General features: G+C 36.7%; 1 protein-coding gene across 1 annotated transcript; it reads left to right on the forward strand.

The window, feature by feature from the left end:
* Positions 1–10,675: 10,675 nt before the first annotated feature.
* Positions 10,676–18,794, forward strand: LOC127454971 (G-protein coupled receptor 26-like). The gene is made up of 3 exons (XM_051722499.1): positions 10,676–11,791; positions 17,059–17,172; positions 18,503–18,794. The coding sequence occupies exons 1-3, from the start codon at positions 11,121–11,123 to the stop codon at positions 18,792–18,794; spliced, it is 1,077 nt and encodes a 358-aa protein (XP_051578459.1). The 5' UTR covers positions 10,676–11,120.
* The last annotated feature ends 2,287 nt before the right edge of the window (positions 18,795–21,081 follow it).

Raw genomic sequence — 21,081 nt, forward strand, 5'->3', positions numbered from 1 at the left:
CAATTTTCAATGAGTTACAAACTGTACAAAATGTAGGCCATGGCAAATAATACAACAGTTATTCCCGGTCCTGTAATCTGATTAAGGGATGCAAATGTTTTGGTCCAGATCCATTAAGATCTTCAAAAATACATAAATAATGCAATTCACACACACACACACACACACAAAAATGCACCTCAAATACACTTCTATTATGAACATGTTTTCAATTACTGAGGTCAAATTTTATCCACTAAATCAAGTTAATGTGGTGTAACATGTAAGTTGCCATTTTGTTGTCATGTGACACATTTTTTTATATAAATAAATAATAATAATAATAATATAAGTATATATTATCTTCAAAACTATGTTTGAAAACATTTTTGAAGTGATTAAGTTGTGTGCACTCTCATGTTTTTAAGATACTGGAAAAATATTTCAATACCCATTACTTTATGGTTACACCACATTACATTTTTTGTAGAAATTCCTATAAATGTTTTTTCAAACATCATGAAACCAAATTGGACACAAAGATTACATTCCAACAAACTTGACATGTGTGTTTTAAACTAGATATTTAAATTATTTCTCATTTTCATCACCTCGGACAACCCTATATATCAATGACCTTTGGACAAGTGGCATTCATTCTTTTGTTTGTGGTGTAACCAACATGTTAGTTGCCTTTTTTTTTTTTTCTTTTCTTTTTTTTTTAAATCATACACTTCAGTCATATCCTTTCTTTCAGCCTAATAAGAGCTGATTTTTTTACATGGAGCTAGACTGCCTCATGACAGCCACCAGTACTGCTTACTTTATCTCACTGACCCCCTATTATTGGACACTTTTGCTGATGGATTAAATTAACGGAGTAACTATTTGCACCCAGGTGTAAATAACACCTGCCACACAGCGTGGCTATTTCCACCCCAATAGTCTAGTGGAAACATTGAAATGTATGGCAATGTAAGCATTGCTGCAGTGGCATGGGGCGTAACGCCAGTGCGAATGTGCCTTTTTGTACATCTGCCTTTGTTCCACTCTTTTTCCCATTCTGTTTACTGTCTCCACACTTAATGTTTTCTTTAATACTACTTATAATCATAAATAAATATGAATATAAAGGTAGTTTTACTATATTATATGCCACAAACACAGACAAGCAGAGTGAAACATTTCAGTGTTGTTTTACAAAATAACTTTTGGAATGCCACTCATAGTAGTAATATTGTGGTAACCGTGTTTATTGGAGGAAACCATAGTTTTCATGAATTTAACCATGGTGTTACTACAGTAATATGGTGTAAATATAGTAACCATGTTTAATTTCGCAATTACTATGATTTTACTACAAAATACCATAGTGATACTAAGGTAACTGTAGTAAAAACATGGTTAATTTTTGTAAAAGAAGGTAAGGGATAGATATAGGATTAGGGGTTGGTGTGGTGTGTCTGTAGGACCCTAACCAATAAACACAATAAACAAGCTGTAGTGATCCCCCTATACTTAATGTTAGTATTTAAATAGGGGTGTTAACAGTATTTACTATTATTTGTACCAGGGTGCAAATAGCATCTGCCTTAAATGAATCAGTACTAACTGAGAACAGGACATTTCTGCAGTGGTATCAGCAACCAAGAACTATTTCATTTTGTATCCACCCAGAGCAACATTAACAAAAATGACTGAGTACACCCATAAAAAAATAACCATACAGAGAGAAATGAATTAAAAGTTTGCCATCCACAAAGAATCAGAAAATAATGTGGAAAACAGTTACAATTCAGGAACTGGTACTAGAAATGTGAATTTACTAATTTACTTTTATAGAAATGATTTGCCTGACTTTACCGCTCTCATCCCCCTCTCTCTCTGTCTCACACATATGCCTGACAAATAGAAATCCCCCTGAAATATCCCAGAGCAGTGTGATTTTTTATTTCCTCTTCTCCTTGCCAAAACCTCCCTTCCCTCCTTTAACAATTCCTCTCTGCTATTCATCCATCCACAGGACAGTCTCTCCTTTTCCTCCTCTAATCCTCTTTGAGGTTATTACCTGCTAATAAAGACACTAAGAGGAAAGAAACTGAGAAAATATCATCTTACACCCAGTGGCAGATTCACCAAACAGGCAGTTTCACCTGAGCATAGATAAATAGAGATGAGGAGAGACAGAGAGAGAGAGGTTTGGCAGGTGGAAAGATACAAAATATTATATCATGGAATTATTCTCCATGCTTAGAAGTCTATTTCTAAACAAGTCAGACTAGTAATAATAGTAATACATTATTGTGGTCACACACATAGTTTTGCACATGGTTAACAAATGAATGTGTAGAAGCTGAAATTTGGAACAGTTATGACAGTTGCCAACCTTTCTATCTTTTTGCTGTTTAATAGTTTAATTACAGAGCGGATTTCTGTTCAAAGTGCAGAAGTTTGAACAAGCCCTGTTTTCACTATGATGATCCATTTCACATACCTGCCTGATCTGCTTACATTCGTCTGCAACACTTGAAAGGTCGTCGGAGAGATCTCATTGTGCTTGGTTAAGAGGCCTTACTTCCCCTTGGAAACTGCTCAAACTGTAACCAGAAGTACATTTATGTGATTACACTTTTTTTTTTAAATGTATTTACTTTTTCAAACAAAAAGAGTAGGTAAAAGATATAAAAGATCTCACCTTATAACTGAAAGGTTCAAAGCCCCCCAAGGGGAATTGTAAACTATTACCACTGTGCCCTTGAGCAAGACACTTGTTGCTCCAGGATTGTCCCTGTTATAAGTGTACTGTAATTTACGTATCTAAATTCAGCTGATTAGCCTACTAAATAAGTACTATTATTTATTTAGTGCATAAACAATTTAGTGTTGAGTACTAATTAGTATTTGTCCTATGCAACCCATGCCTAGCACACCACTGAGAGTGTAGAAAAAGTTTTTCTCCTAGGAAAATTGACCAAAATATCTTGACTTTTGAACTTGCACATTTTGTCAAAAAGGCACATTTAAGTTAACTTACAATGCTCTCCAGAACGGGAATGTTTAAGTCCACCTACTTCTGACTAGCAATAGCATGTAAAGTAAGTGTGGGGATCATAACAAATCTTTCAAATTAAAGTCACTTTATTCTGGGCCTTCAGTCATCTTAAACTCAGTGGGGAAACAATCGTCCCCTAACAGTCTTGCTAAACATGGCAGATTAACCCTGACTCTGACCTCTGAGGTTAGACCAAACAGCACTTATACTCTGCCCTCTGGGCCTGTGCCTGGCAACCCACACCAACATTATGGGATACTGATGATGTGTTTATTAGATTAATTGAAGAGTGATGACAGACTTGTGTGAGAAGAATCGTTTCAATGAAGGACAAGTGCTCCCTCTGTTGGTGCATAAAAGGAACTGAATATTTGGCACCTGGGGAGGTGAGCAGTTGTTAATATGAATCAAATGAAACCAGATAAGGTTACACAAAAATGAAATGTGCTTGAAAAGTGCGCCCCACACTTGTCACGTGACATCTAGTGTAGATCAAAACAATGCATTGTCTTCATTAAAACTATAATAGACGTAAAACTATGTTGGTAAAATGTTGTATGTATTTTGCTTGTGATTCTACTATATAAAAGCGCTTAAAACTGTGAACAAGCTTCTCTCATGTGCTTATCAAGGACATCAAGATTTTCACTGAAAAATAACTTGCGTTTGTGTTGTTTCTCACCAAAGCCTTTCATATGTATTCAGAAGACTTGGAATATGACAAACAAATCACATGATCTACTTTTATGATACTTTTGGGTCCTTTTTTGACCTATAAAGTGAAGCGCTATCCACTACCATTGTATTGAAAAGACGGACCAATATATTCATGAAAATGTTCTTTTTGTGTTCCACAAAAAAAAAAAAAAAAAAAAAAAAAACATCATGAAAAACATGATTTCAGAATGTATCATTATAACTAAATGGGATATTCCAGGTATAATGCATGCTGTCGATTGCAATAAAGAAAATAATTTAGTCATCAATATGAAGACGAATTATCTAACAGAGAATACACAGAAAGAATATGGGAATATGGGCAAAGTGGGACACTTTCAGAAATGTCACTTTTCCTGGCAATTTTAATTACGATCCAAATGTCATATGACCTGATATTATACCTTTATAGAAAGCAAAAGAAAAATTAGACATACAGCAAATACCGGGAAGGAGAACCTTTGAAGACTCAATTTTGACCAAAACCTAGATTTTTTTCAGCCAGTGCTGATAAAGTTAGACACTTCATTTTCCCCTCTCTTAAACAAGCTCGACAGGGGCCTGTACTTGAATATGGTTTATTGAAAGTATTTATCTTGTTTGCAACCTAGGCTTACACAAAGATTCAAATATTCACTTTTTAAATTAACTTAGTTTAACAAATTCAAGTTGTTAATCCTCCTTAAAATATCCATTAAGATTAACCATTTGTAATGTTTTAAATATTAGTGTAAAACGTTTTGTTACCACAGTAAAAATTTCCCTCTGAAAAAGATAAAAAGTTCAGTATTTGAATATACTACAGTATAATTTTGCTGACAACATGTACTGTACACGTATAGGCTGGAAGATACATTTAAACCACAGGAAGCATCCACAACAAAAAAAAATACAGATGCTCAACTAAAACAAATAGTCAAAAACAGGTGTTAGACATACTGATATCAGAAACAGGTGTTAGACATTATAGCGCTCAGGTGTGTGCACCCTTACCGCTTTCACTCTCTCCGGACGAATGCTCGACCACGCCCCCGCCGCCACACTGAAATAATTAATTTTCCTTTCATTGCATGTAAAGATACTGCACTATAAATACACAACATTAGGCGATGCACTGCACTGCTATTTAATCATTATTACTGCCACGTCTACGCAAGTTAATCTGTACTACTTTACCAGTTTCACCATGTCCCACTTTGCCCATATGCCTCTGGTAAAGTGGGACAGAGGAAAACTGATTCTAAAGAAAATATTTACAAATGACTTGGAATTACTTTTTAAATTTTCTGATACACATTCACTGTGAATCATTACATGCAACATTTAGGAACATTCCGTCAACTTAGACTTTTTTTTTATAACCTTAACAAGATTTACCTTAAACTTTTGTGTCCTTTTCTTTACCATTGCTTTTCCCACCGGTGGTCATGAAATTAGCTCTGCCACGCATCTCAATGAAACAATTAATCTCACTATTTATTTGTTTACTTTCCAGAGATTAGTTGATTAATGTTATTAATTTTTAACCATTTCAAATCAAATCAAATCACTTTATTGTCACACAGCCATATACACAAGTGCAATGGTGTGTGAAATTCTTGGATGCAGTTTTATTTCATAAAATATATATGGATATAATGGGGATCAAGCTTACAGTAACCATCCCACTTTATCCTTTACCTATATTTACCCTAAGCACATTGCTGTATACTGATTTTCAATTCAGATTTCAAACAAAAATATAACCAGTTCAGTCATCAGATGGCGCCATAGTCAAACCGAACAAACAGACGTTATAAGACCCACTAAACATGAGCAAAAATGCATACACATGAAATATCTTGGCACATAGTTATATTAGAGGACTTTACCCACACTCGCAATTCATAGCTCAATTATAGCCATACTGTTTCAGCATTTACTGCCAATTGTTTTGGGGAAATCTTGGACTGACAACAGAATCTTTGCCCACAGTATGTCAATGCCTGCTTCTGTTGCTAAAAATAAATAGAAATAAAATAAATAAAAACTTTTTGCCACATTCAACAACCTAAATCAGCTACTCCTGGCCTGAATCAGTTTGTAAATAAAAAATAAATAAATAATTCTTTATATTTTCATCCTGTATATTAATTGACATAAATTGGGCTGTGGAGTACTAGACCCAGAGTACAAAGGCATCTAGTCCACAGTAATATAGGTAGCATTGCATTGCAATCTACCATACAGATCATCATGTGATCACACATGATTCTAGGATTCAGGGTAATATACAAATCTCAGGCTGTATATTCTGGGCTAAAGAAACTATAACGTCATCCAATTAAAGATAATTACCATCAGCATAATTCACTAGAGCACTGAGGCTAAATGAAACATGTATATCCAAATGAATGATTTTGACATTCTCCTTGCCCTGGGCTCGGTCAACCTGCACTTCTCTGCTTTACAAATGCATGCTTTGATGGATGCATTGTCATGTTGGAGAACAATACTGTATATAAGCCAATTGTCATAAAGACCAACAGGGCAAGGGTCACTTCCCTGTGTTCAAGCCTGTTTAGTGAAACCACCCAGCGAGATGGAAATGATGAGTGTCCCTAAGCCCTTGCAAAGCTACAGCTGCTGTGACATGTAGATGAATCCAGTGGACCAAATGTAGATGATGTCCAGTGGCAAATCTGGCCAAAGAATGATGCCAGTAGCCAACCTCACCACTAGACAACCAGCAATATTTTTCAACCAGATCTTTTCTCACAAGCCCAAGATTGGTCTATTGATATTAGATGCCTTTAAAGGGAGAATTCACCCAAAAATAAAATTTCTGTCATCATTTACACACCTTCATGTTGTTCCAAACACATATGACTTTCATATGGCTGTTATTGTGCCTCAAATCTCCTTTTGTGTTCTACAGAAGAAAAAAGTAATTTGGGTTTTGAACAACAGAAGGGTGTGTAAATAATTTTCATTTTTGGGTGAACTGTCTTTAAAGGGATAGTTAACCCAAAAATGAAAATTCTCTCATCATTTGCTCACACTTATTTCTTCCCAGATGCATATGACTTTCTTAATTCCGCTGAATGCAAACACAGATTTTTAGAAGAATATCTCAGCTCTTTAGGTCCATACAATGCAAGTGAATCGTGGCCAGAAATTTGAAGGTCAAAAAGGCATATTAAGGCAGAATGAAAGTAATCCATATGACTCAAGTGGTTAAGTTTATATCTTCAGAAGCTATATGATAGGTGTGGTTGAAAAACAGATCAATATTTAAGTCCTTTTTACCATACATCTCCACTTTTACTTTCACTTTTGTTTTTGGCTTTTCACATTCTTTGTGCATATTGCCACTTACTGGGCAGAAAGGAGAATTTATAGTTAAAAAGGACTTTTGATCTGTTTTTCACCCACACTCATCATATAGATTCCAAAGACATGTATTTAACTCCTGAAATTGTGTGAATTACTTTTATGCTGCCTTCATGTGATATTTGGACCTTTAATGTTCTGGTCAACATTCACTTGAATTGAAAGAACCTACAGAGCTTTGTGCTCCGCAAAAGAAAGGTATAGATATCTGGTATGGCATGAGGGTGAGTAAATGATAAGAGATTTTTAATTTTTGGGTGAACTTTCCCTTTAACTTTGGACTAAAATAATGTATAACATAAAATGTGAAATGATGGCAAGAATTTAACAGTGTCAAAGCATGCTTGTGAAATGGACATGACAGTAACATATACAAAATGATTTAGACTCAACTGAAAGTCTGCCTTTTTCTTGACCTATTGAGCACAAAAATTCCTACAAAGAAGGTTAATAAAAAACAAATTAGCTCTAGAAAGATAAAATATATTGAATTATACAGAAAGAGAAAGAGATAAAAGCCTCTGTTTCACATCAATACAGGGCTGTCCATATCTCCCCCTTAAGAAGAATAGCGAGATCTGTGCAGTTGCTCCACTGATTGGCCAGAATTGTTCATGCTGTCACAAAGGATCATGGGATAGACCACCACACACCCACTGCCCAGACAGCATGGGCGTTTCCGTGGTAACAGAGGACAGCGGCAATCTTTACGTGGCCTCAGTGAGCCACTAATGAGTTTGTGTGTACGCTTTTGATCATCTCTTCCTGCTGCAGTGCAACCAGAGCACAGTGAGACACAAAACAAGATAGAAATAAGTGTAACACAAGGATATGGGCTGGTGTGTGTGTAGGTGTTTGCATTTGTGTCTATGTAAACTGATCCTCTGGTAAAGGTAAATGTCAGGGTTGCTTTATAAATAGTTTTCACAATGAAAATAATACCTACACTGGAAAAATAAGGAGAGAGAGATTTTACTTTAAATGTCATTCTCATGCCAATCCAGGCAAAAAAAAAAAAAAAAAGACAAACAAACAAAACAAAAAAAGTTACAAAATTGTTACAAAACTGTTCAAAATGTAGTGATCTCATGAAAATTACATGACTCTGGCAAAATACACTCACTGAGCACTTTATTAGGAACACCTGTACACCTACTTATACATGCGATTATCTAATCAGCCAATTGTGTGGCAGCAGTGCAATGCAAAACATCTTGCAGATACGGGTCAGGAGCTTCAGTTTATGTTCACATCAACCAACAGAATGGGGAAAAAATGTGATCATAGTGATTTCAACTGTGGCATGGTTGTTGGTGCCAGATGGGCAGGTTTGATTTTTTCTGTAACTGCTGGGATTTCCACACACAACAGTCTCTAGAGTTTACTGAGAATGGTGCCAAAAACAAAAAACATCCAGTGAGTGGACGGAAATGCCTTGTTGATGAGAGAGGTCAACAGAGAATGGCCAGACTGGTTTGAGCTGACAGAAAGGCTATGGTAACTCAGATAACCACTCTGTACAATTGTAGTGAGCAGCAGAATAGCATCTCAGAATGCACAACACGTCGAACCTTGAGGCGGATAGGCTACAACAGCAGAAGACCACGTCAAGGACTTTATTAGGACCATAGTGTTACGAATAAAGTGCTCAGTGAGTGTGTATATGGATAGATAGATAGATAGATAGATATACACTGGTGGCCAAAAGTTTGGAATAATGTACAGATTTTGCTCTTATGGAAAGAAATTGGTACTTTTATTCATCAAAGTGGCATTCAACTGATCACAATGTATAGTCAGGACATTAATAATGTGAATAATTACAATAATAATTTGAAAAAAAAAAATGTTCAGAACTTCTTAAACTACTTCAAAGAGTTCTCATCAAAAAATCCTCCATGTGCAGCAATGACAGCTTTGCAGATCCTTGGCATTCTAGCTGTCAGTTTGTCCAGATACTCGAGTGACATTTCACCCCACGCTTCCTGTAACACTTGCCATAGATGTGGCTGTCTTGTCGGGCACTTCTCACGCACCTTACAGTCTAGCTGATCCCACAAAAGCTCAATGGGATTAAGATCCATAACACTGTTTTCTAATTATCTGTTGTCCGATGTCTGTGTTTCTTTGCCCACTCTAACTTTTCTTTTTGTTTTTCTGTTTTAAAAGTGACTTTTTCTTTGCAATTCTTCCCATAAGGCCTGCAGCCCTGAGTCTTCTCTTTACTGTTATACATGAAACTGGTGTTGAGCAGGTAGAATTCAATGAAGCTGTCAGCTGAGGACATGTGAGGCATCTATTTCTCAAACTACAGACTCTGATGTACTTATCCTCTTGTTTAGTTGTACATCTGGCCTTCCACATCTCTTTCTGTCCTTGTTAGAGCCAATTGCCCTTTGTCTTTGAAGACTGTAGTGTGCACCTTTGTATGAAATCTTCAGTTTTTTTGGCAGTTTCAAGCATTGTATAGCCTTCATTTCTCAAAACAATGATTGACTGATGAGTTTCTAGAGAAAGCTGTTTCTTTTTTTGCCATTTCTGACCTAATATTGACCTTAAGACATGCCAGTCTATTGCATACTGTGGCAACTCAAAAACAAATACAATGTTAAGCTTCATTTAATGAACCAAATAGCTTTCAGCTGTGTTTGATATAATGGCAAATGATTTTCTAGTACCAATTTAGCATGATTACTCAAGGATAAGGTGCTGGAGTGATGACTGCTGGAAATGGGGTCTGTCTAGATTTGATCAAAAATGACTTTTCAAGCAGTGATGGTGCTGTTTTTTACATCAGTAATGTCCTGACTATACTTTGTGATCAGCTGAATGCCACTTTGGTGAATTAAAGTACCAATTCCTTCCAAAACAGCAAAATCTTTACATTATTCCAAACTTTTGGCTGCCATTGTTACAGAGAGAGAGAGAGAGAGAGAGAGAGAGAGAGAGAGAGAGAAAGACTCCCATGGCTTTTAGATTTAAAAATTATAATGATGATGCATTTCTGAGAGTTTGTTACATTTCCATTTACGTGGTCCTGAAAAAGACTTAGATTTTAATTCATACGATAAACTTGCAAAAACCTTACAAAGCTCAACAGAAGCAACACTGTTTCTGGTAATTGTACGCATTACATTTGACCTTAAATAATTTGGGGGTGTTCAACTAGGTTTCTAAAATGGTGGTAAGGTTTATAAAACATTTATAACAGTAAATACAGTGTCCAGTATCATTGCACCTTAAACACAGACAAACAGCAAATATGAGATTCTCCATTTACCTATTTGTGCATTCCTGCACAGATCTCGTTTTTTAAAAACAAAAATGTGACTACTATTCATTTGATAAAACGTCCCGAGCCTTTAGCCGTTGTCACGCTTTGTGCGTAGTTCTAGATGTTCTAAATCTGCTGCGCGAGTGAATCACACAATTGTACCACGAGACCGAGTGCTTTTGCCTCGTGGTGACGTGAAAGAGATCCCTTCGACAAATATAAACACTTTCTAAAATTAGTCCTCTCAAAATATTCCTGCCCTGACGATACGTTTGACGCTAGTCACGTGTCAGTACTTCGTGAGGGAATTGGGGGTTTTGGCGGGGGTCACATTTTGACATATAAAGCTGCTTCAAGGGGATATTCTGCATTAGAAGCGCGCGCAAACCGTGGCTGTTGGAGCGCATTGCGCAATTGCGTGAGGCATTCCTTTGGGCTTGCGAGGGAGAGCAGATTAATCATATACACATCCTCACGTGGTCCGTTCACTCTGACATTTTGCGATCCAACAGTTTGTCTAACTCGATGGATTTTGCCACTACGCAGAATAAACGGAGGTCGGTGTTATGGAGAGATGTGTATCGACCACGGACCCCAGTGCACGAGTGGATATCACGTCCTGGGGGCTCCGCTATCTGCGAGTTGTACTGATGCAATTTTGTCCCCAGTCTTGAACTGTTCTGGAGATACGGTTCAAACTTGGAGGGCTTAAGAGCGGGAAACATCATGCACATAGCAGAGCTTGCGCTTTCTCTCCTGCTCGTCGCGATCATTATAGTGTCGCTGCTGTCCAACGTGGTGGTGCTGATCTGTTTCCTGTACAATGCAGAAATTCGGAAGCAGGTGCCTGGGTTGTTTATACTCAACTTGACCTTCTGCAACCTGCTTTTATCCGCATCCAGCATGCCGCTGACACTTTTCGGGGTGTTGAGTAATGCGCATCCCGGAGGACACGTTTTCTGTCAGATGATCGGATTTTTGGACACTTTCCTGACCACCAACTCCATGCTGAGTATGGCTGCGCTCAGCATTGACCGGTGGGTTGCTGTGGTGTTCCCTTTGAGTTATCATTCCAAAATCCGTCACCGGGACGCCGTGATCGCTCTGGCTTACACGTGGGTCCACTCGCTGTCATTCTCCGTAGTGGCAACGTGGCTCTCCTGGGTGGGTTACCATCACCTGTATGCTTCCTGCACGCTTTGTAACGGCAGAGCGGGCAACGCCAAGACGCAGTTCGCAATTTACACGCTCGTACTGCACTCGCTCACGTTCCTGTTGGTTTCGGTGGTGCTGTGCGTCACGTATCTAAAAGTGCTCAAAGTGGCGCGCTTTCACTGCAAGCGCATAGACGTGATCACAATGCAAACGCTCGTGCTGCTTGTGGACATTCACCCGAGGTAAGAAAGTGATACGTACGAGTCACTTTGCGTTACTTTATCATCCCTAATATGTTTTGATTCCACAAATTATGCTTTTGCTTTTTAGTTTTGCACACTTAAACACTGAATCATACAGTCAGTGCTGTGTGACCGCTGGATTTCAGCACCACATTTCGGTCCACCGGTGTCTGTTCTGGCAGGGAACTGACAGTCGATTACATAAGACATAGTAAAAGTATTATCAACAAGCTACAAAGCCACTCTGATTTAAAATCAATCAATAAAGAAACTTTAATAGTGACACATTTTATCACTTAAAGGTACGGGTTTTAATACAAGTTAAGCTCAATCGACTGCATTAGTGGCATAATATCACATGAATAAATACGACCGTTCCATAAAAAATAATTTCGGATAATCCCTTCTTTTTGTAAAACAAAAAGCAAAAATCGAGGTTACAATTGACGTGATGAGGCCGACCCGTTAATGCTAAAAAACACCATTTCAAAAGTAAAGCCACAAGATGTAAACAATATGAGTGTTAACATGGTTTCAGCGTGATAAAATCGCTTACTAACACTTTCTGTGTTAATTTATATCAAATTTTACAACTTCGTTGCCATGACGACGTTAACTCTTAAATGGCCGTAAAAACGACAATTTATACAACTTTACAGCTAAAATAATATACGACCTTTAACAGAATAATTAAAGTAAGAAAATTTTAAGCTTGATAATTTCCCTTTAAACCCTCCATAAATTGGCCCCATTCACTTTAATTTTAAGTGTGTCATTGTAAGGGCGTAGGTTTGGTTTAAAAGTTGGTAGGAACATATTTAAAGGATGATAATATTCAAAATGTTGGTTTTAAGAAAATGCGAGAACGTCAGTCTGGTAATATAGGCAAAATAACATCATTTCATGATATACGTAACAAATCACATTTCCCATTTCTCTGGCCCTCCACATTAAATATTATCCCTGATCTTTGTTTGATTTTCGAGGAATAAACAGGTTTAGATCTGACTAGGGCTGCACAATATGGAGGAAAAATGCCATATGTGAAAATGTTGTTGTATTATATGACGACGATATGCGATGTGATAAACCTAAGATTAATGTGTCCAAATCAACTTCAGTTGTTTTCTAGTAGATCTACATTGAGAAAACAATGATATCCAAGGGACATAAAGTGACATTCTGTAAAATGTATTTTACAGCATTAAGCAAATGTAAATCTAAACAAAAGATGGGCTAAATTAACAAGAAACCTGTTCAAAATGACATCTCAATACAAATGATTATTTAAAAAAAAATTCTTAGACAGGTAAATCTATTAATTTCAAGGACCGGACCTAAAATACAAATGGAAATTTGCCCGTGTAATCTTTATGCAGTAATCAAAAATGACTGTGATTGGTGCATATTAACAGCGCTGAGAAAAGTAACAGATACCATATGACAATGCCATTTCAGCGCTGCTACAGAAGAGGTGGAACAATAATTTAAACATGAATTATGATACTGAGAAACATTAATAGTCATTAAAATAAAAAATAAAAACATAGTATAAAGTTAAAGTATTTTAAAGTATTATGTTGGTGGGGACATTTCTGAATTTCTAAAAGTTGGTAGAGACATCAGACATGTCCATACATTCTCTACCTATATCTACACCTATGCTTATTGTGACCTCGGTTTTTTACTTCTTTTTTTTTTCTTCTTTTTTTTTTTAAGAAAAGGGGGGAGGAGTCAAAATAATTTTTCGTGGTTATTAACATTATGCCACAAATGCTGTCCATTGAGCTTAATTTGCATTAAACCCGGAATATTCCTTTAAAGGGATAGTTTTCAAAAATGAAAATGTAGTCATTGCTTACTCACACTGATGTAGTTATAACCCAATATGACTTTCTTTCTTTTTCTTAACACAAAGGGAGAAATTGTGAAAAATGTTTGTGCTCAGTGATGTCATACAATGGCAGTTTATAGTGACCACCTCTTCAAGCTTCAAAAGGACAAAAGTATAATTCAGACATCTAATAAATTATTGTATGCAACTCATGTCTAATTCTGAAGGAACACGATAAGGTTTGGTGAGAAACAAAGCAAAATATAATATACACTGGCAGCCAAAAGTTTGGAATAATGTACAGATTTCACAGCACCATCATTATTTGAAAAAAGTCATTTTTAATCAAATCTAGACAGGCCCCATTTCCAGCAGCCATCACTCCAACACCTTATCCCTGAGTAATCATGCTAAATTGCTAATTTGGTACTAGAAAATCACTTGCCATTACATCAAAAACTGCTGAAAGCTATTTGGTTCATTAAATGAAGCTTAACATTGTCTTTGTGTTTGTTTTTGAGTTGCCACAGTATGCAGTAGACTGGCATGTCTTAAGGTCAATATTAGGTCAAAAATGGCAAAAAAGAAACTGCGTTCTCTAGAAACTCACCAGTCAATCATTGTTTTGAGGAATGAAGGCTATATAATGCTTGAAATTGCCAAAAAAACTGAAGATTTCATACAAAGGTGCACACTACAGTCTTCAAAGACAAAGGACAACTGGCTCTAACAAGGACAGAAAGAAATGTGGAAGGCCAAGATACAACTAAACAAGAGGATAAGTACATCAGAGTCTCTAGTTTGAGAAATAGACGCCTCACATGTCCTCAGCTGACAGCTTCATTGAATTCTACCCACTCAACACCAGTTTCATGTACAACAGTAACGAGAAGACTCAGGGGTGCAGGCCTAATGGGAAGAATTGCAAAGCAAAAGCCACTTTTGAAGCAGAAAAGCAAAAATGAAAGCTTAGAGTGGGCAAAGAAACACAGACATTGGACAACAGATAACTGGAAAAGAGTGTTATGGATCTTAATCCCATTGAGCTTTTGTGGGATCAGCTAGACTGTAAGGTGCGTGAGAAGTGCCCGACAAGACAGCCACATCTATGGCAAGTGCTACAGGAAGCGTGGGGTGAAACGTCACTGAGTATCTGGACAAACTGACAGCTAGAATGCCAAGGATCTGCAAAGTTGTCATTGCTGCACATGGAGGATTTTTTTATGAGAACTCTTTAAAGTAGTTTAAGTTATTAATGTTCTGACTAAACATTGTGATACATTGTGACTATACAAAGTACCAATTTCTTTCCATAAGAGCAAAATCTGTACATAATTCCAAACTTTTGGCCGCCAGTGTATTATTTAGTGAAAGTCTTCACCGACCATTAATCTCCCATTCGCGTTCATGAGGCAGACTGCACGCAAACTTTAGAGCTCCTTCCATGAGAGCAGAGCACTGCAGTCTCTCGCAAGGTGGGGCATTCAAGCAAAAAAACTAGTTTTGTTTCCGCTTCAACAGGATCATCAGCGATATTAACAACAGAAAACACAACATAGCTGCACACAACCAGAGACCAGAACTTACAAAACATGTCTGAAGAGTTTGTAGTTGAAAAATAGATTAATTTCTATGCCCAGCCTTATTTGTTTGAATCTGAGTCCTCAATCAAATAGAGAGATGGGGCTGCGATGAGCAACGCAACATTCTGTCCATTGCTTGGTTTCTATATTTGCCGTCACGCCGGTAACCACATCTGTTATAAACTAGCACCGGTCCAAATTGTAGTGTTTTTCAACTGCAAACTCTTGAGACATGTTTGTAAGTTCCGTTCTCTAGTTTGTGTGCAGCTATGTTTTTTTTTCTTTCTCCCCTTTTTCTCCCCAATTTGGAATGCCCAATTCCCAATGCGCTTTAAGTCCTCATAGTGGCGTAGTGACTCGCCTCAATCCGGGTGGCAGAAGACGAATCTCAGTTGCCTCCGCGTCTGAGACTGTCAATTCGCGCATCTTATCACGTGGCTTGTTAAGCGCATTACCGCAGAGACGTAGTGCGTGTGGAGGCTTCACGCTATTCTCTGCGGCATCCACGCACAACTCACCATGCGCCCCATCAACAGCGAACCACATTATTGTGACCATGAGGAGGTCCCCCCATGTGATTTTACCCTCCCTAGCAACCGGGCCAATTTGGTTGCTTAGGAGACCTGGCTGGAGTCACTCAGCATGCCCTGGATTCGAACTCGCGGCTCCAGGGGTGGTAGTCAGTGTCTTTACTCGCTGAGCTACCCAGGTCCCCCTGTGTGCAGCTATGTTGTGTTTTCTGTTGTTAATATTGCTGGTGGTCCTGTTGAGGTGAAATAAAACCAGTTTTCGCATGAACGTCCCACCTCACAAGTGGCAGCGTAACTACTGTTGCTCTCATGCAAGGACAAGGACCTCCTTGTCAACACACAAAGGAGATTAACGGTCACTAAACTTAACTTTCACTAAATTATACATTCGATTTCGGTTTGTTTCACACCAAACCTTATTGTATTCCTTCAGAACTAGACAGGAGTTGCATACAATCATTTATTAGACTTCTGAATTATACTTTTGTGTCCTTTTTGAAGCTTGAAGTGGTTTTCACCATAAACTGCCATTGTATGACATCACTTTGCACAAAGTTTTTTTCATAATTTCTCCCTGTGTTAAGAAAAAAGAAAGTCATATGGTGTTTTAACAACACAGGGGTGAGTAAACAATGACTGAATTTTAATTTTTGGGTGGACTTATCCTTTAATTTTGCTAAATAGAGTAAAAGACTAAGATTGTTATCTTTGTCAGAGTAAAAATCTTCAGCTCATTGCCCAGAGTTCTGGATGACTTTCAATTTACAAACCCACAATGACAAATTACTATAGTTCTATACACTATATGTAAATAGCACATCTGGTGTTCAAGCCGGGAACATATAAAAGCACTCCAAACATGCAAAGAGGGAGATCAGGGTAAGGAAAATGACTAGAAGCTGTTGCCTCTTTTGTAAAAAATAGACTTGTTTGACACAACTGACCACCTGCAGGTGTAAGATAGTAAATCTGACATTTCAAGTTGTATGCTGCTCTATTCTGTGATTCACTGGAACAGCTTGGGCAAACAACTTCACTCTATGGTAACACCTGTTATGTCTGTTGAATTTTTTTTTTTTTTTTTTTTTTTTCAGAAGAATTATTAAATATTTAAAAGTTTACTTGTCAATTGTGAAGCATGTTTGTCTTGCTTATCTTTAGTTTTCCATATACATTCAAAGATAACATCTGTTTGAAGCTGGCATAGAAATTCTAATGTGCTCAGCTATAGTGCACAAGAACATTCAGAGTGGGAGTGAGAATAAATGAAAGAAATGGACTAGGAAAATTACTGGTAATGAGGTCGTAATGTTTGTACAGTGTTCGTCAGCGTTGTCTGGAGGAACAAAAAAGGAGGCGACAGAGAGCCACCCGTAAAATTAGTACCTTCATCGGAACCTTCTTCATCTGTTTCACTCCTTATGTCATCACCAGGTAAACCACCTTTCCTTCTAAGTTGTTCTCTCAGCCTCTATACAAGAGTCTTTTATTCTAGTTATTTTTTTGTTGGCCAGGTTGAAATCCCTGGATATGACATTATCAAATACTTGCTTGATGTAATACTAAGATGGAGGACACATTTTACTAGAGCCTACACATTGTAAAATATGAAGCCTGTAGCTCCTATACTTGTGTTATTTGTCATGTATGTTAACCTGACTCATAATCCAACATGAAGAAGGGCCTCCTGACTAGGCATGTTACATAACACAGGTAAGCTCTGAAAAAATTTAAGGATGAACCATCTTGTGCATCCATGACATTCTGCATTCATCTCTGCCAAATCAGTCAATCAGTCAATCAATCAATCAGTCAATCAATCTCACTATTTTTATATATGCACTATAAAAGCATTTAAATGACCTACTTTTTATCGAGATATTGCATGGAACATTTGTCACAATGCAGGGCCATTTAAAATGAACAAGTGAAGGCAAATAAATGTTTAAATTGTGAATAAAAAAAAAAAAAAAAAAAAGAAATGGTACCCAGTCACAGGACCCAGGCTATACACTTAAAGGAATATTCCGGGTTCAATACAAGTTAAGCTCAATCGACGACATTTGTGGCATAATGTTGATTACCACAAAGTAATTATGACTTGCCCTTCCTTTTCTTTAAAAAAAAAAGCAAAAATCTGGCCATCTATTGTGGCACTTGCTACTATGGAAGTGAATGGGGCCAATTCGTAAACATTAAAATACTCACTATTTCAAAAGTATAGCCACAAGACATAAACAATATGCATGTTAACATGATTTTAGTGTGATAAAATCACTTACTAACCTTTTCTGTCTTAAGTTAAAGCCAATTTTACTACTTTGTTGTCATGTCATATCAACAAACCCTAAAATGACTGTAAAAACAACGATTTACTTGATTTACTTTACAGCTCCAATAGCATATGAGTTAACAGAATAATTAATGTAAGTGCTTTTATAGAATTATAAGATTCACATTTCTGCCTTTAAACCCTCCAAAATTTGGCCCCATTCACTTCTATTTTTTTTATTATTTTTTTTTTTTTTTTAAGAAAAAGAGGGATGAGTCAAAATACATTTTTGTGGTAATCAACATTATGCCACAAATGCTGTCGATTGAGCTTAACTTGTATTGAACCCAGATTTTCCTTTAAATACACCTTTGGTCATGTTATATTGCAAGTACCCGTATAGCACTTCACTTTGACTGAGAGCAGTTAACAATCAGGTCTATGGAATGTGCACCATGTTTTTAAAATGATGTGTGTGTGTCTTGGCTTTAGGATTGTGGAGCTGTTTGTTACAGAGTCATTTAATCCGTATTGGGGTGTGCTCTGTAAGAGCCTGGCATACAGCAAAGCTGCATGTGACCCCTTTGTCTACTCGCTTCTGCGCAACCAATACCAGAAAACCTGCAATGACTTAATCAATCGGCTCATGAAGCGCAGTTCCCTGAATGCCTCTGGGCATCAGCAGGAAAATGGAAAGATCGGAAAGTCTGCAGAAATCAGAAAAATGCAAAAGGTCGAGGAAATCATAAAAGATGGGCAAGTTGACACCAGACCTACAGACTGAGGACTCTTGTTGCTATAGAGATGAATAATTACAAAGGTAGAGCTGTGACTTTGTAAAGACAGATAACTATGTAGGCAATGGAGACAGTGGGGTGCATTGCATTTCTTAACTCAAAAAGAATTCAAGAATTAACTGTAGCAAAATAGATTTGTTTTTTTAAGTTTTCTTTCTTTCTAATGTCAAACAACTGTAAAGCTGCAATCCATGAGAGCTGCTAGTTAGCCAACTTTCAAAGAGATTCAGAAGGACCTGTTAATTATTGTGATCTGATTTGTAATAGTGATAAAGTGCTGTTTAGAATTGAATAGGTAGCTGTTGTGGTATTAATCTATAGAGAACTGGATACTGATACAATTTATGCTTCAATTTAAATTGTACCACAAGGTAAAATGTGAGATAGCAGAAGATAATAATAAAAGATAATAACTCTAATAATTAGAAACATTATTTTGTAGATGATGTTTTTGTGGAACTCAATGGCATGTAGTATTGATTTTTTGTAGCATGTATTGTATCTTCAGAGTTTAGTTAAAGTCCCAAAGCAATGGGTGAATCTGTTCCTACAGTGCCTTTATTTATTTATTTATTTATTTATTTATTTAAACAAAACCTGCATAGACTGAATTTTATAGGAAGTTATCTTAAATTATGTTCACATCACAGACTTGTAGAAAAGTCATATTGTGTAAACCAAAGGCTATATATATATACATATATTGGACTATATAAGAACAATGGAAATATAAAAGGTATTTATTAAGAGTGAAACACTTACAGAAACATATTGGATTAAATCCTCACAGCATAAACAGTCTCTTTTTCTTACTTGCTATGAAAATTATGCGTGAAAATATTGTGCAAGTGCCTGAAGTGCTGTCATATGGGTTTACTTGATTAATCTCCCCTATGTAGGGACAATGGCCACAACATAAAAAAAAAAAAAAAATTAATAAAATAAAATAAAATAAAAAACTTGCAGAAGATAGAAAATGAAAAGTGTGACCATTTTTTATTTCCCGAATTGTTCTCGAGTTAAAACTTGTATTTCATAAGCTGTTATTTGTCAATGTATATATGCTATACATTTTTGTATGTTCAAAGAGTAAATAATTTACACAGGGTAATTTATATCTGAATGTCACTCTAGCATATTGAGTATTATTATTGTTTTATGTTTATGAAGTTATTATGTACTGTATGAGTACTGTATGTGTGCGACTTGTTCTCTTGCCATACTTGGGAGGGGACCATAATTACACTTGTTAATGCATAAAAATACATGTTTAAATGTTTTTTGTGTGCAAATGTAAAGCCTTAGGAAGAAACATGTCTATTTTTGTTACACATAAAAAAATAAATTAAAAAAAAGCAGTTTTAAATTTTGCTACGTAAATATCTTTGTGACTTTGATGACAAACACAATGGATTTCAAAAGAGATCAGAGGATTGTCATTCTGTTATTTGACAGATCCATGCAGAACATAACATGGTGTATTTGGTCTTTGACAGTCCTTGACTTCAGAGTTTCCCTCTGTCTGAGAAAAGCAAGGAATGAAATCTCTTTGCATGGTAAGAGAAAGAGAGAGAACTATAGGAATTACTTTCTGAAACAGATTAAAACAGATTTCATCCTTCCTCTGTTCAACTGAAATGAAGACAGCTCTGCACTATGCTTAGGCTCAGAAAGCACACAATATAGAGAGAAAGAGTCAAGAGGCCTCTATATTTGCAGGTTCAGAAGAAAAGGAAACAAGGGAAGATAACAAGCAAAGTAGAGAGTGTGAAGGCAGACATTACAAAGCTTCAGAGCAGCGAGAAATGAGACCTCTAAATAATTCTGCATAATTATTACCACCTCCCTCATCACCACCCCCTCTTGCAAAGCAAACAAGAACAGAAGAAAATTTCATCAGAATCCAGCAACAACAGCCCCCACAATGACAAAAACTGCTCTTACTTGGGTCTTCACCTTCTCTTCTGTGTTTATTAAATGTTTTGGAAACTTTTCACTGCTGAGTGTCACCCACATATCTCCGTGATGTGATATTCTCTCTTTTGTATTTCATACAGTCAACTCTTTATGTTATGCTTTAAGGGAAACCATTATAACACTTTTTTGAACATCTGAAAATAATACCTTTGTTAAAGGGATAGTTCACCCCAAAATGAAAATTATCTCATATTTGATTTACCCTCATGCCATCTAAGATGTGTATGACTTTCTTTCTTCTGCAGAACTTCTTCTGCTTTCTTTCTTTCTTTCTTTAGAAGAATCTCAGCTCTGCAG

The sequence above is a fragment of the Myxocyprinus asiaticus genome, chromosome 17, assembly GCF_019703515.2.
Source record: "Myxocyprinus asiaticus isolate MX2 ecotype Aquarium Trade chromosome 17, UBuf_Myxa_2, whole genome shotgun sequence".
NCBI classification, from domain to species: Eukaryota; Metazoa; Chordata; class Actinopteri; order Cypriniformes; family Catostomidae; genus Myxocyprinus; species Myxocyprinus asiaticus.

Coding starts and splice junctions, on each gene's coding strand:
- LOC127454971 (XM_051722499.1), top strand. CDS start 11,121: ATGCACATAGCAGAGCTTGCGCTTTCTCTCCTGCTCGTCGCGATCATT. Junction 11,792..17,058: donor CTTGTGGACATTCACCCGAG/GTAAGAAAGTGA, acceptor ATGTTTGTACAG/TGTTCGTCAGCGTTGTCTGG. Junction 17,173..18,502: donor ACTCCTTATGTCATCACCAG/GTAAACCACCTT, acceptor TCTTGGCTTTAG/GATTGTGGAGCTGTTTGTTA.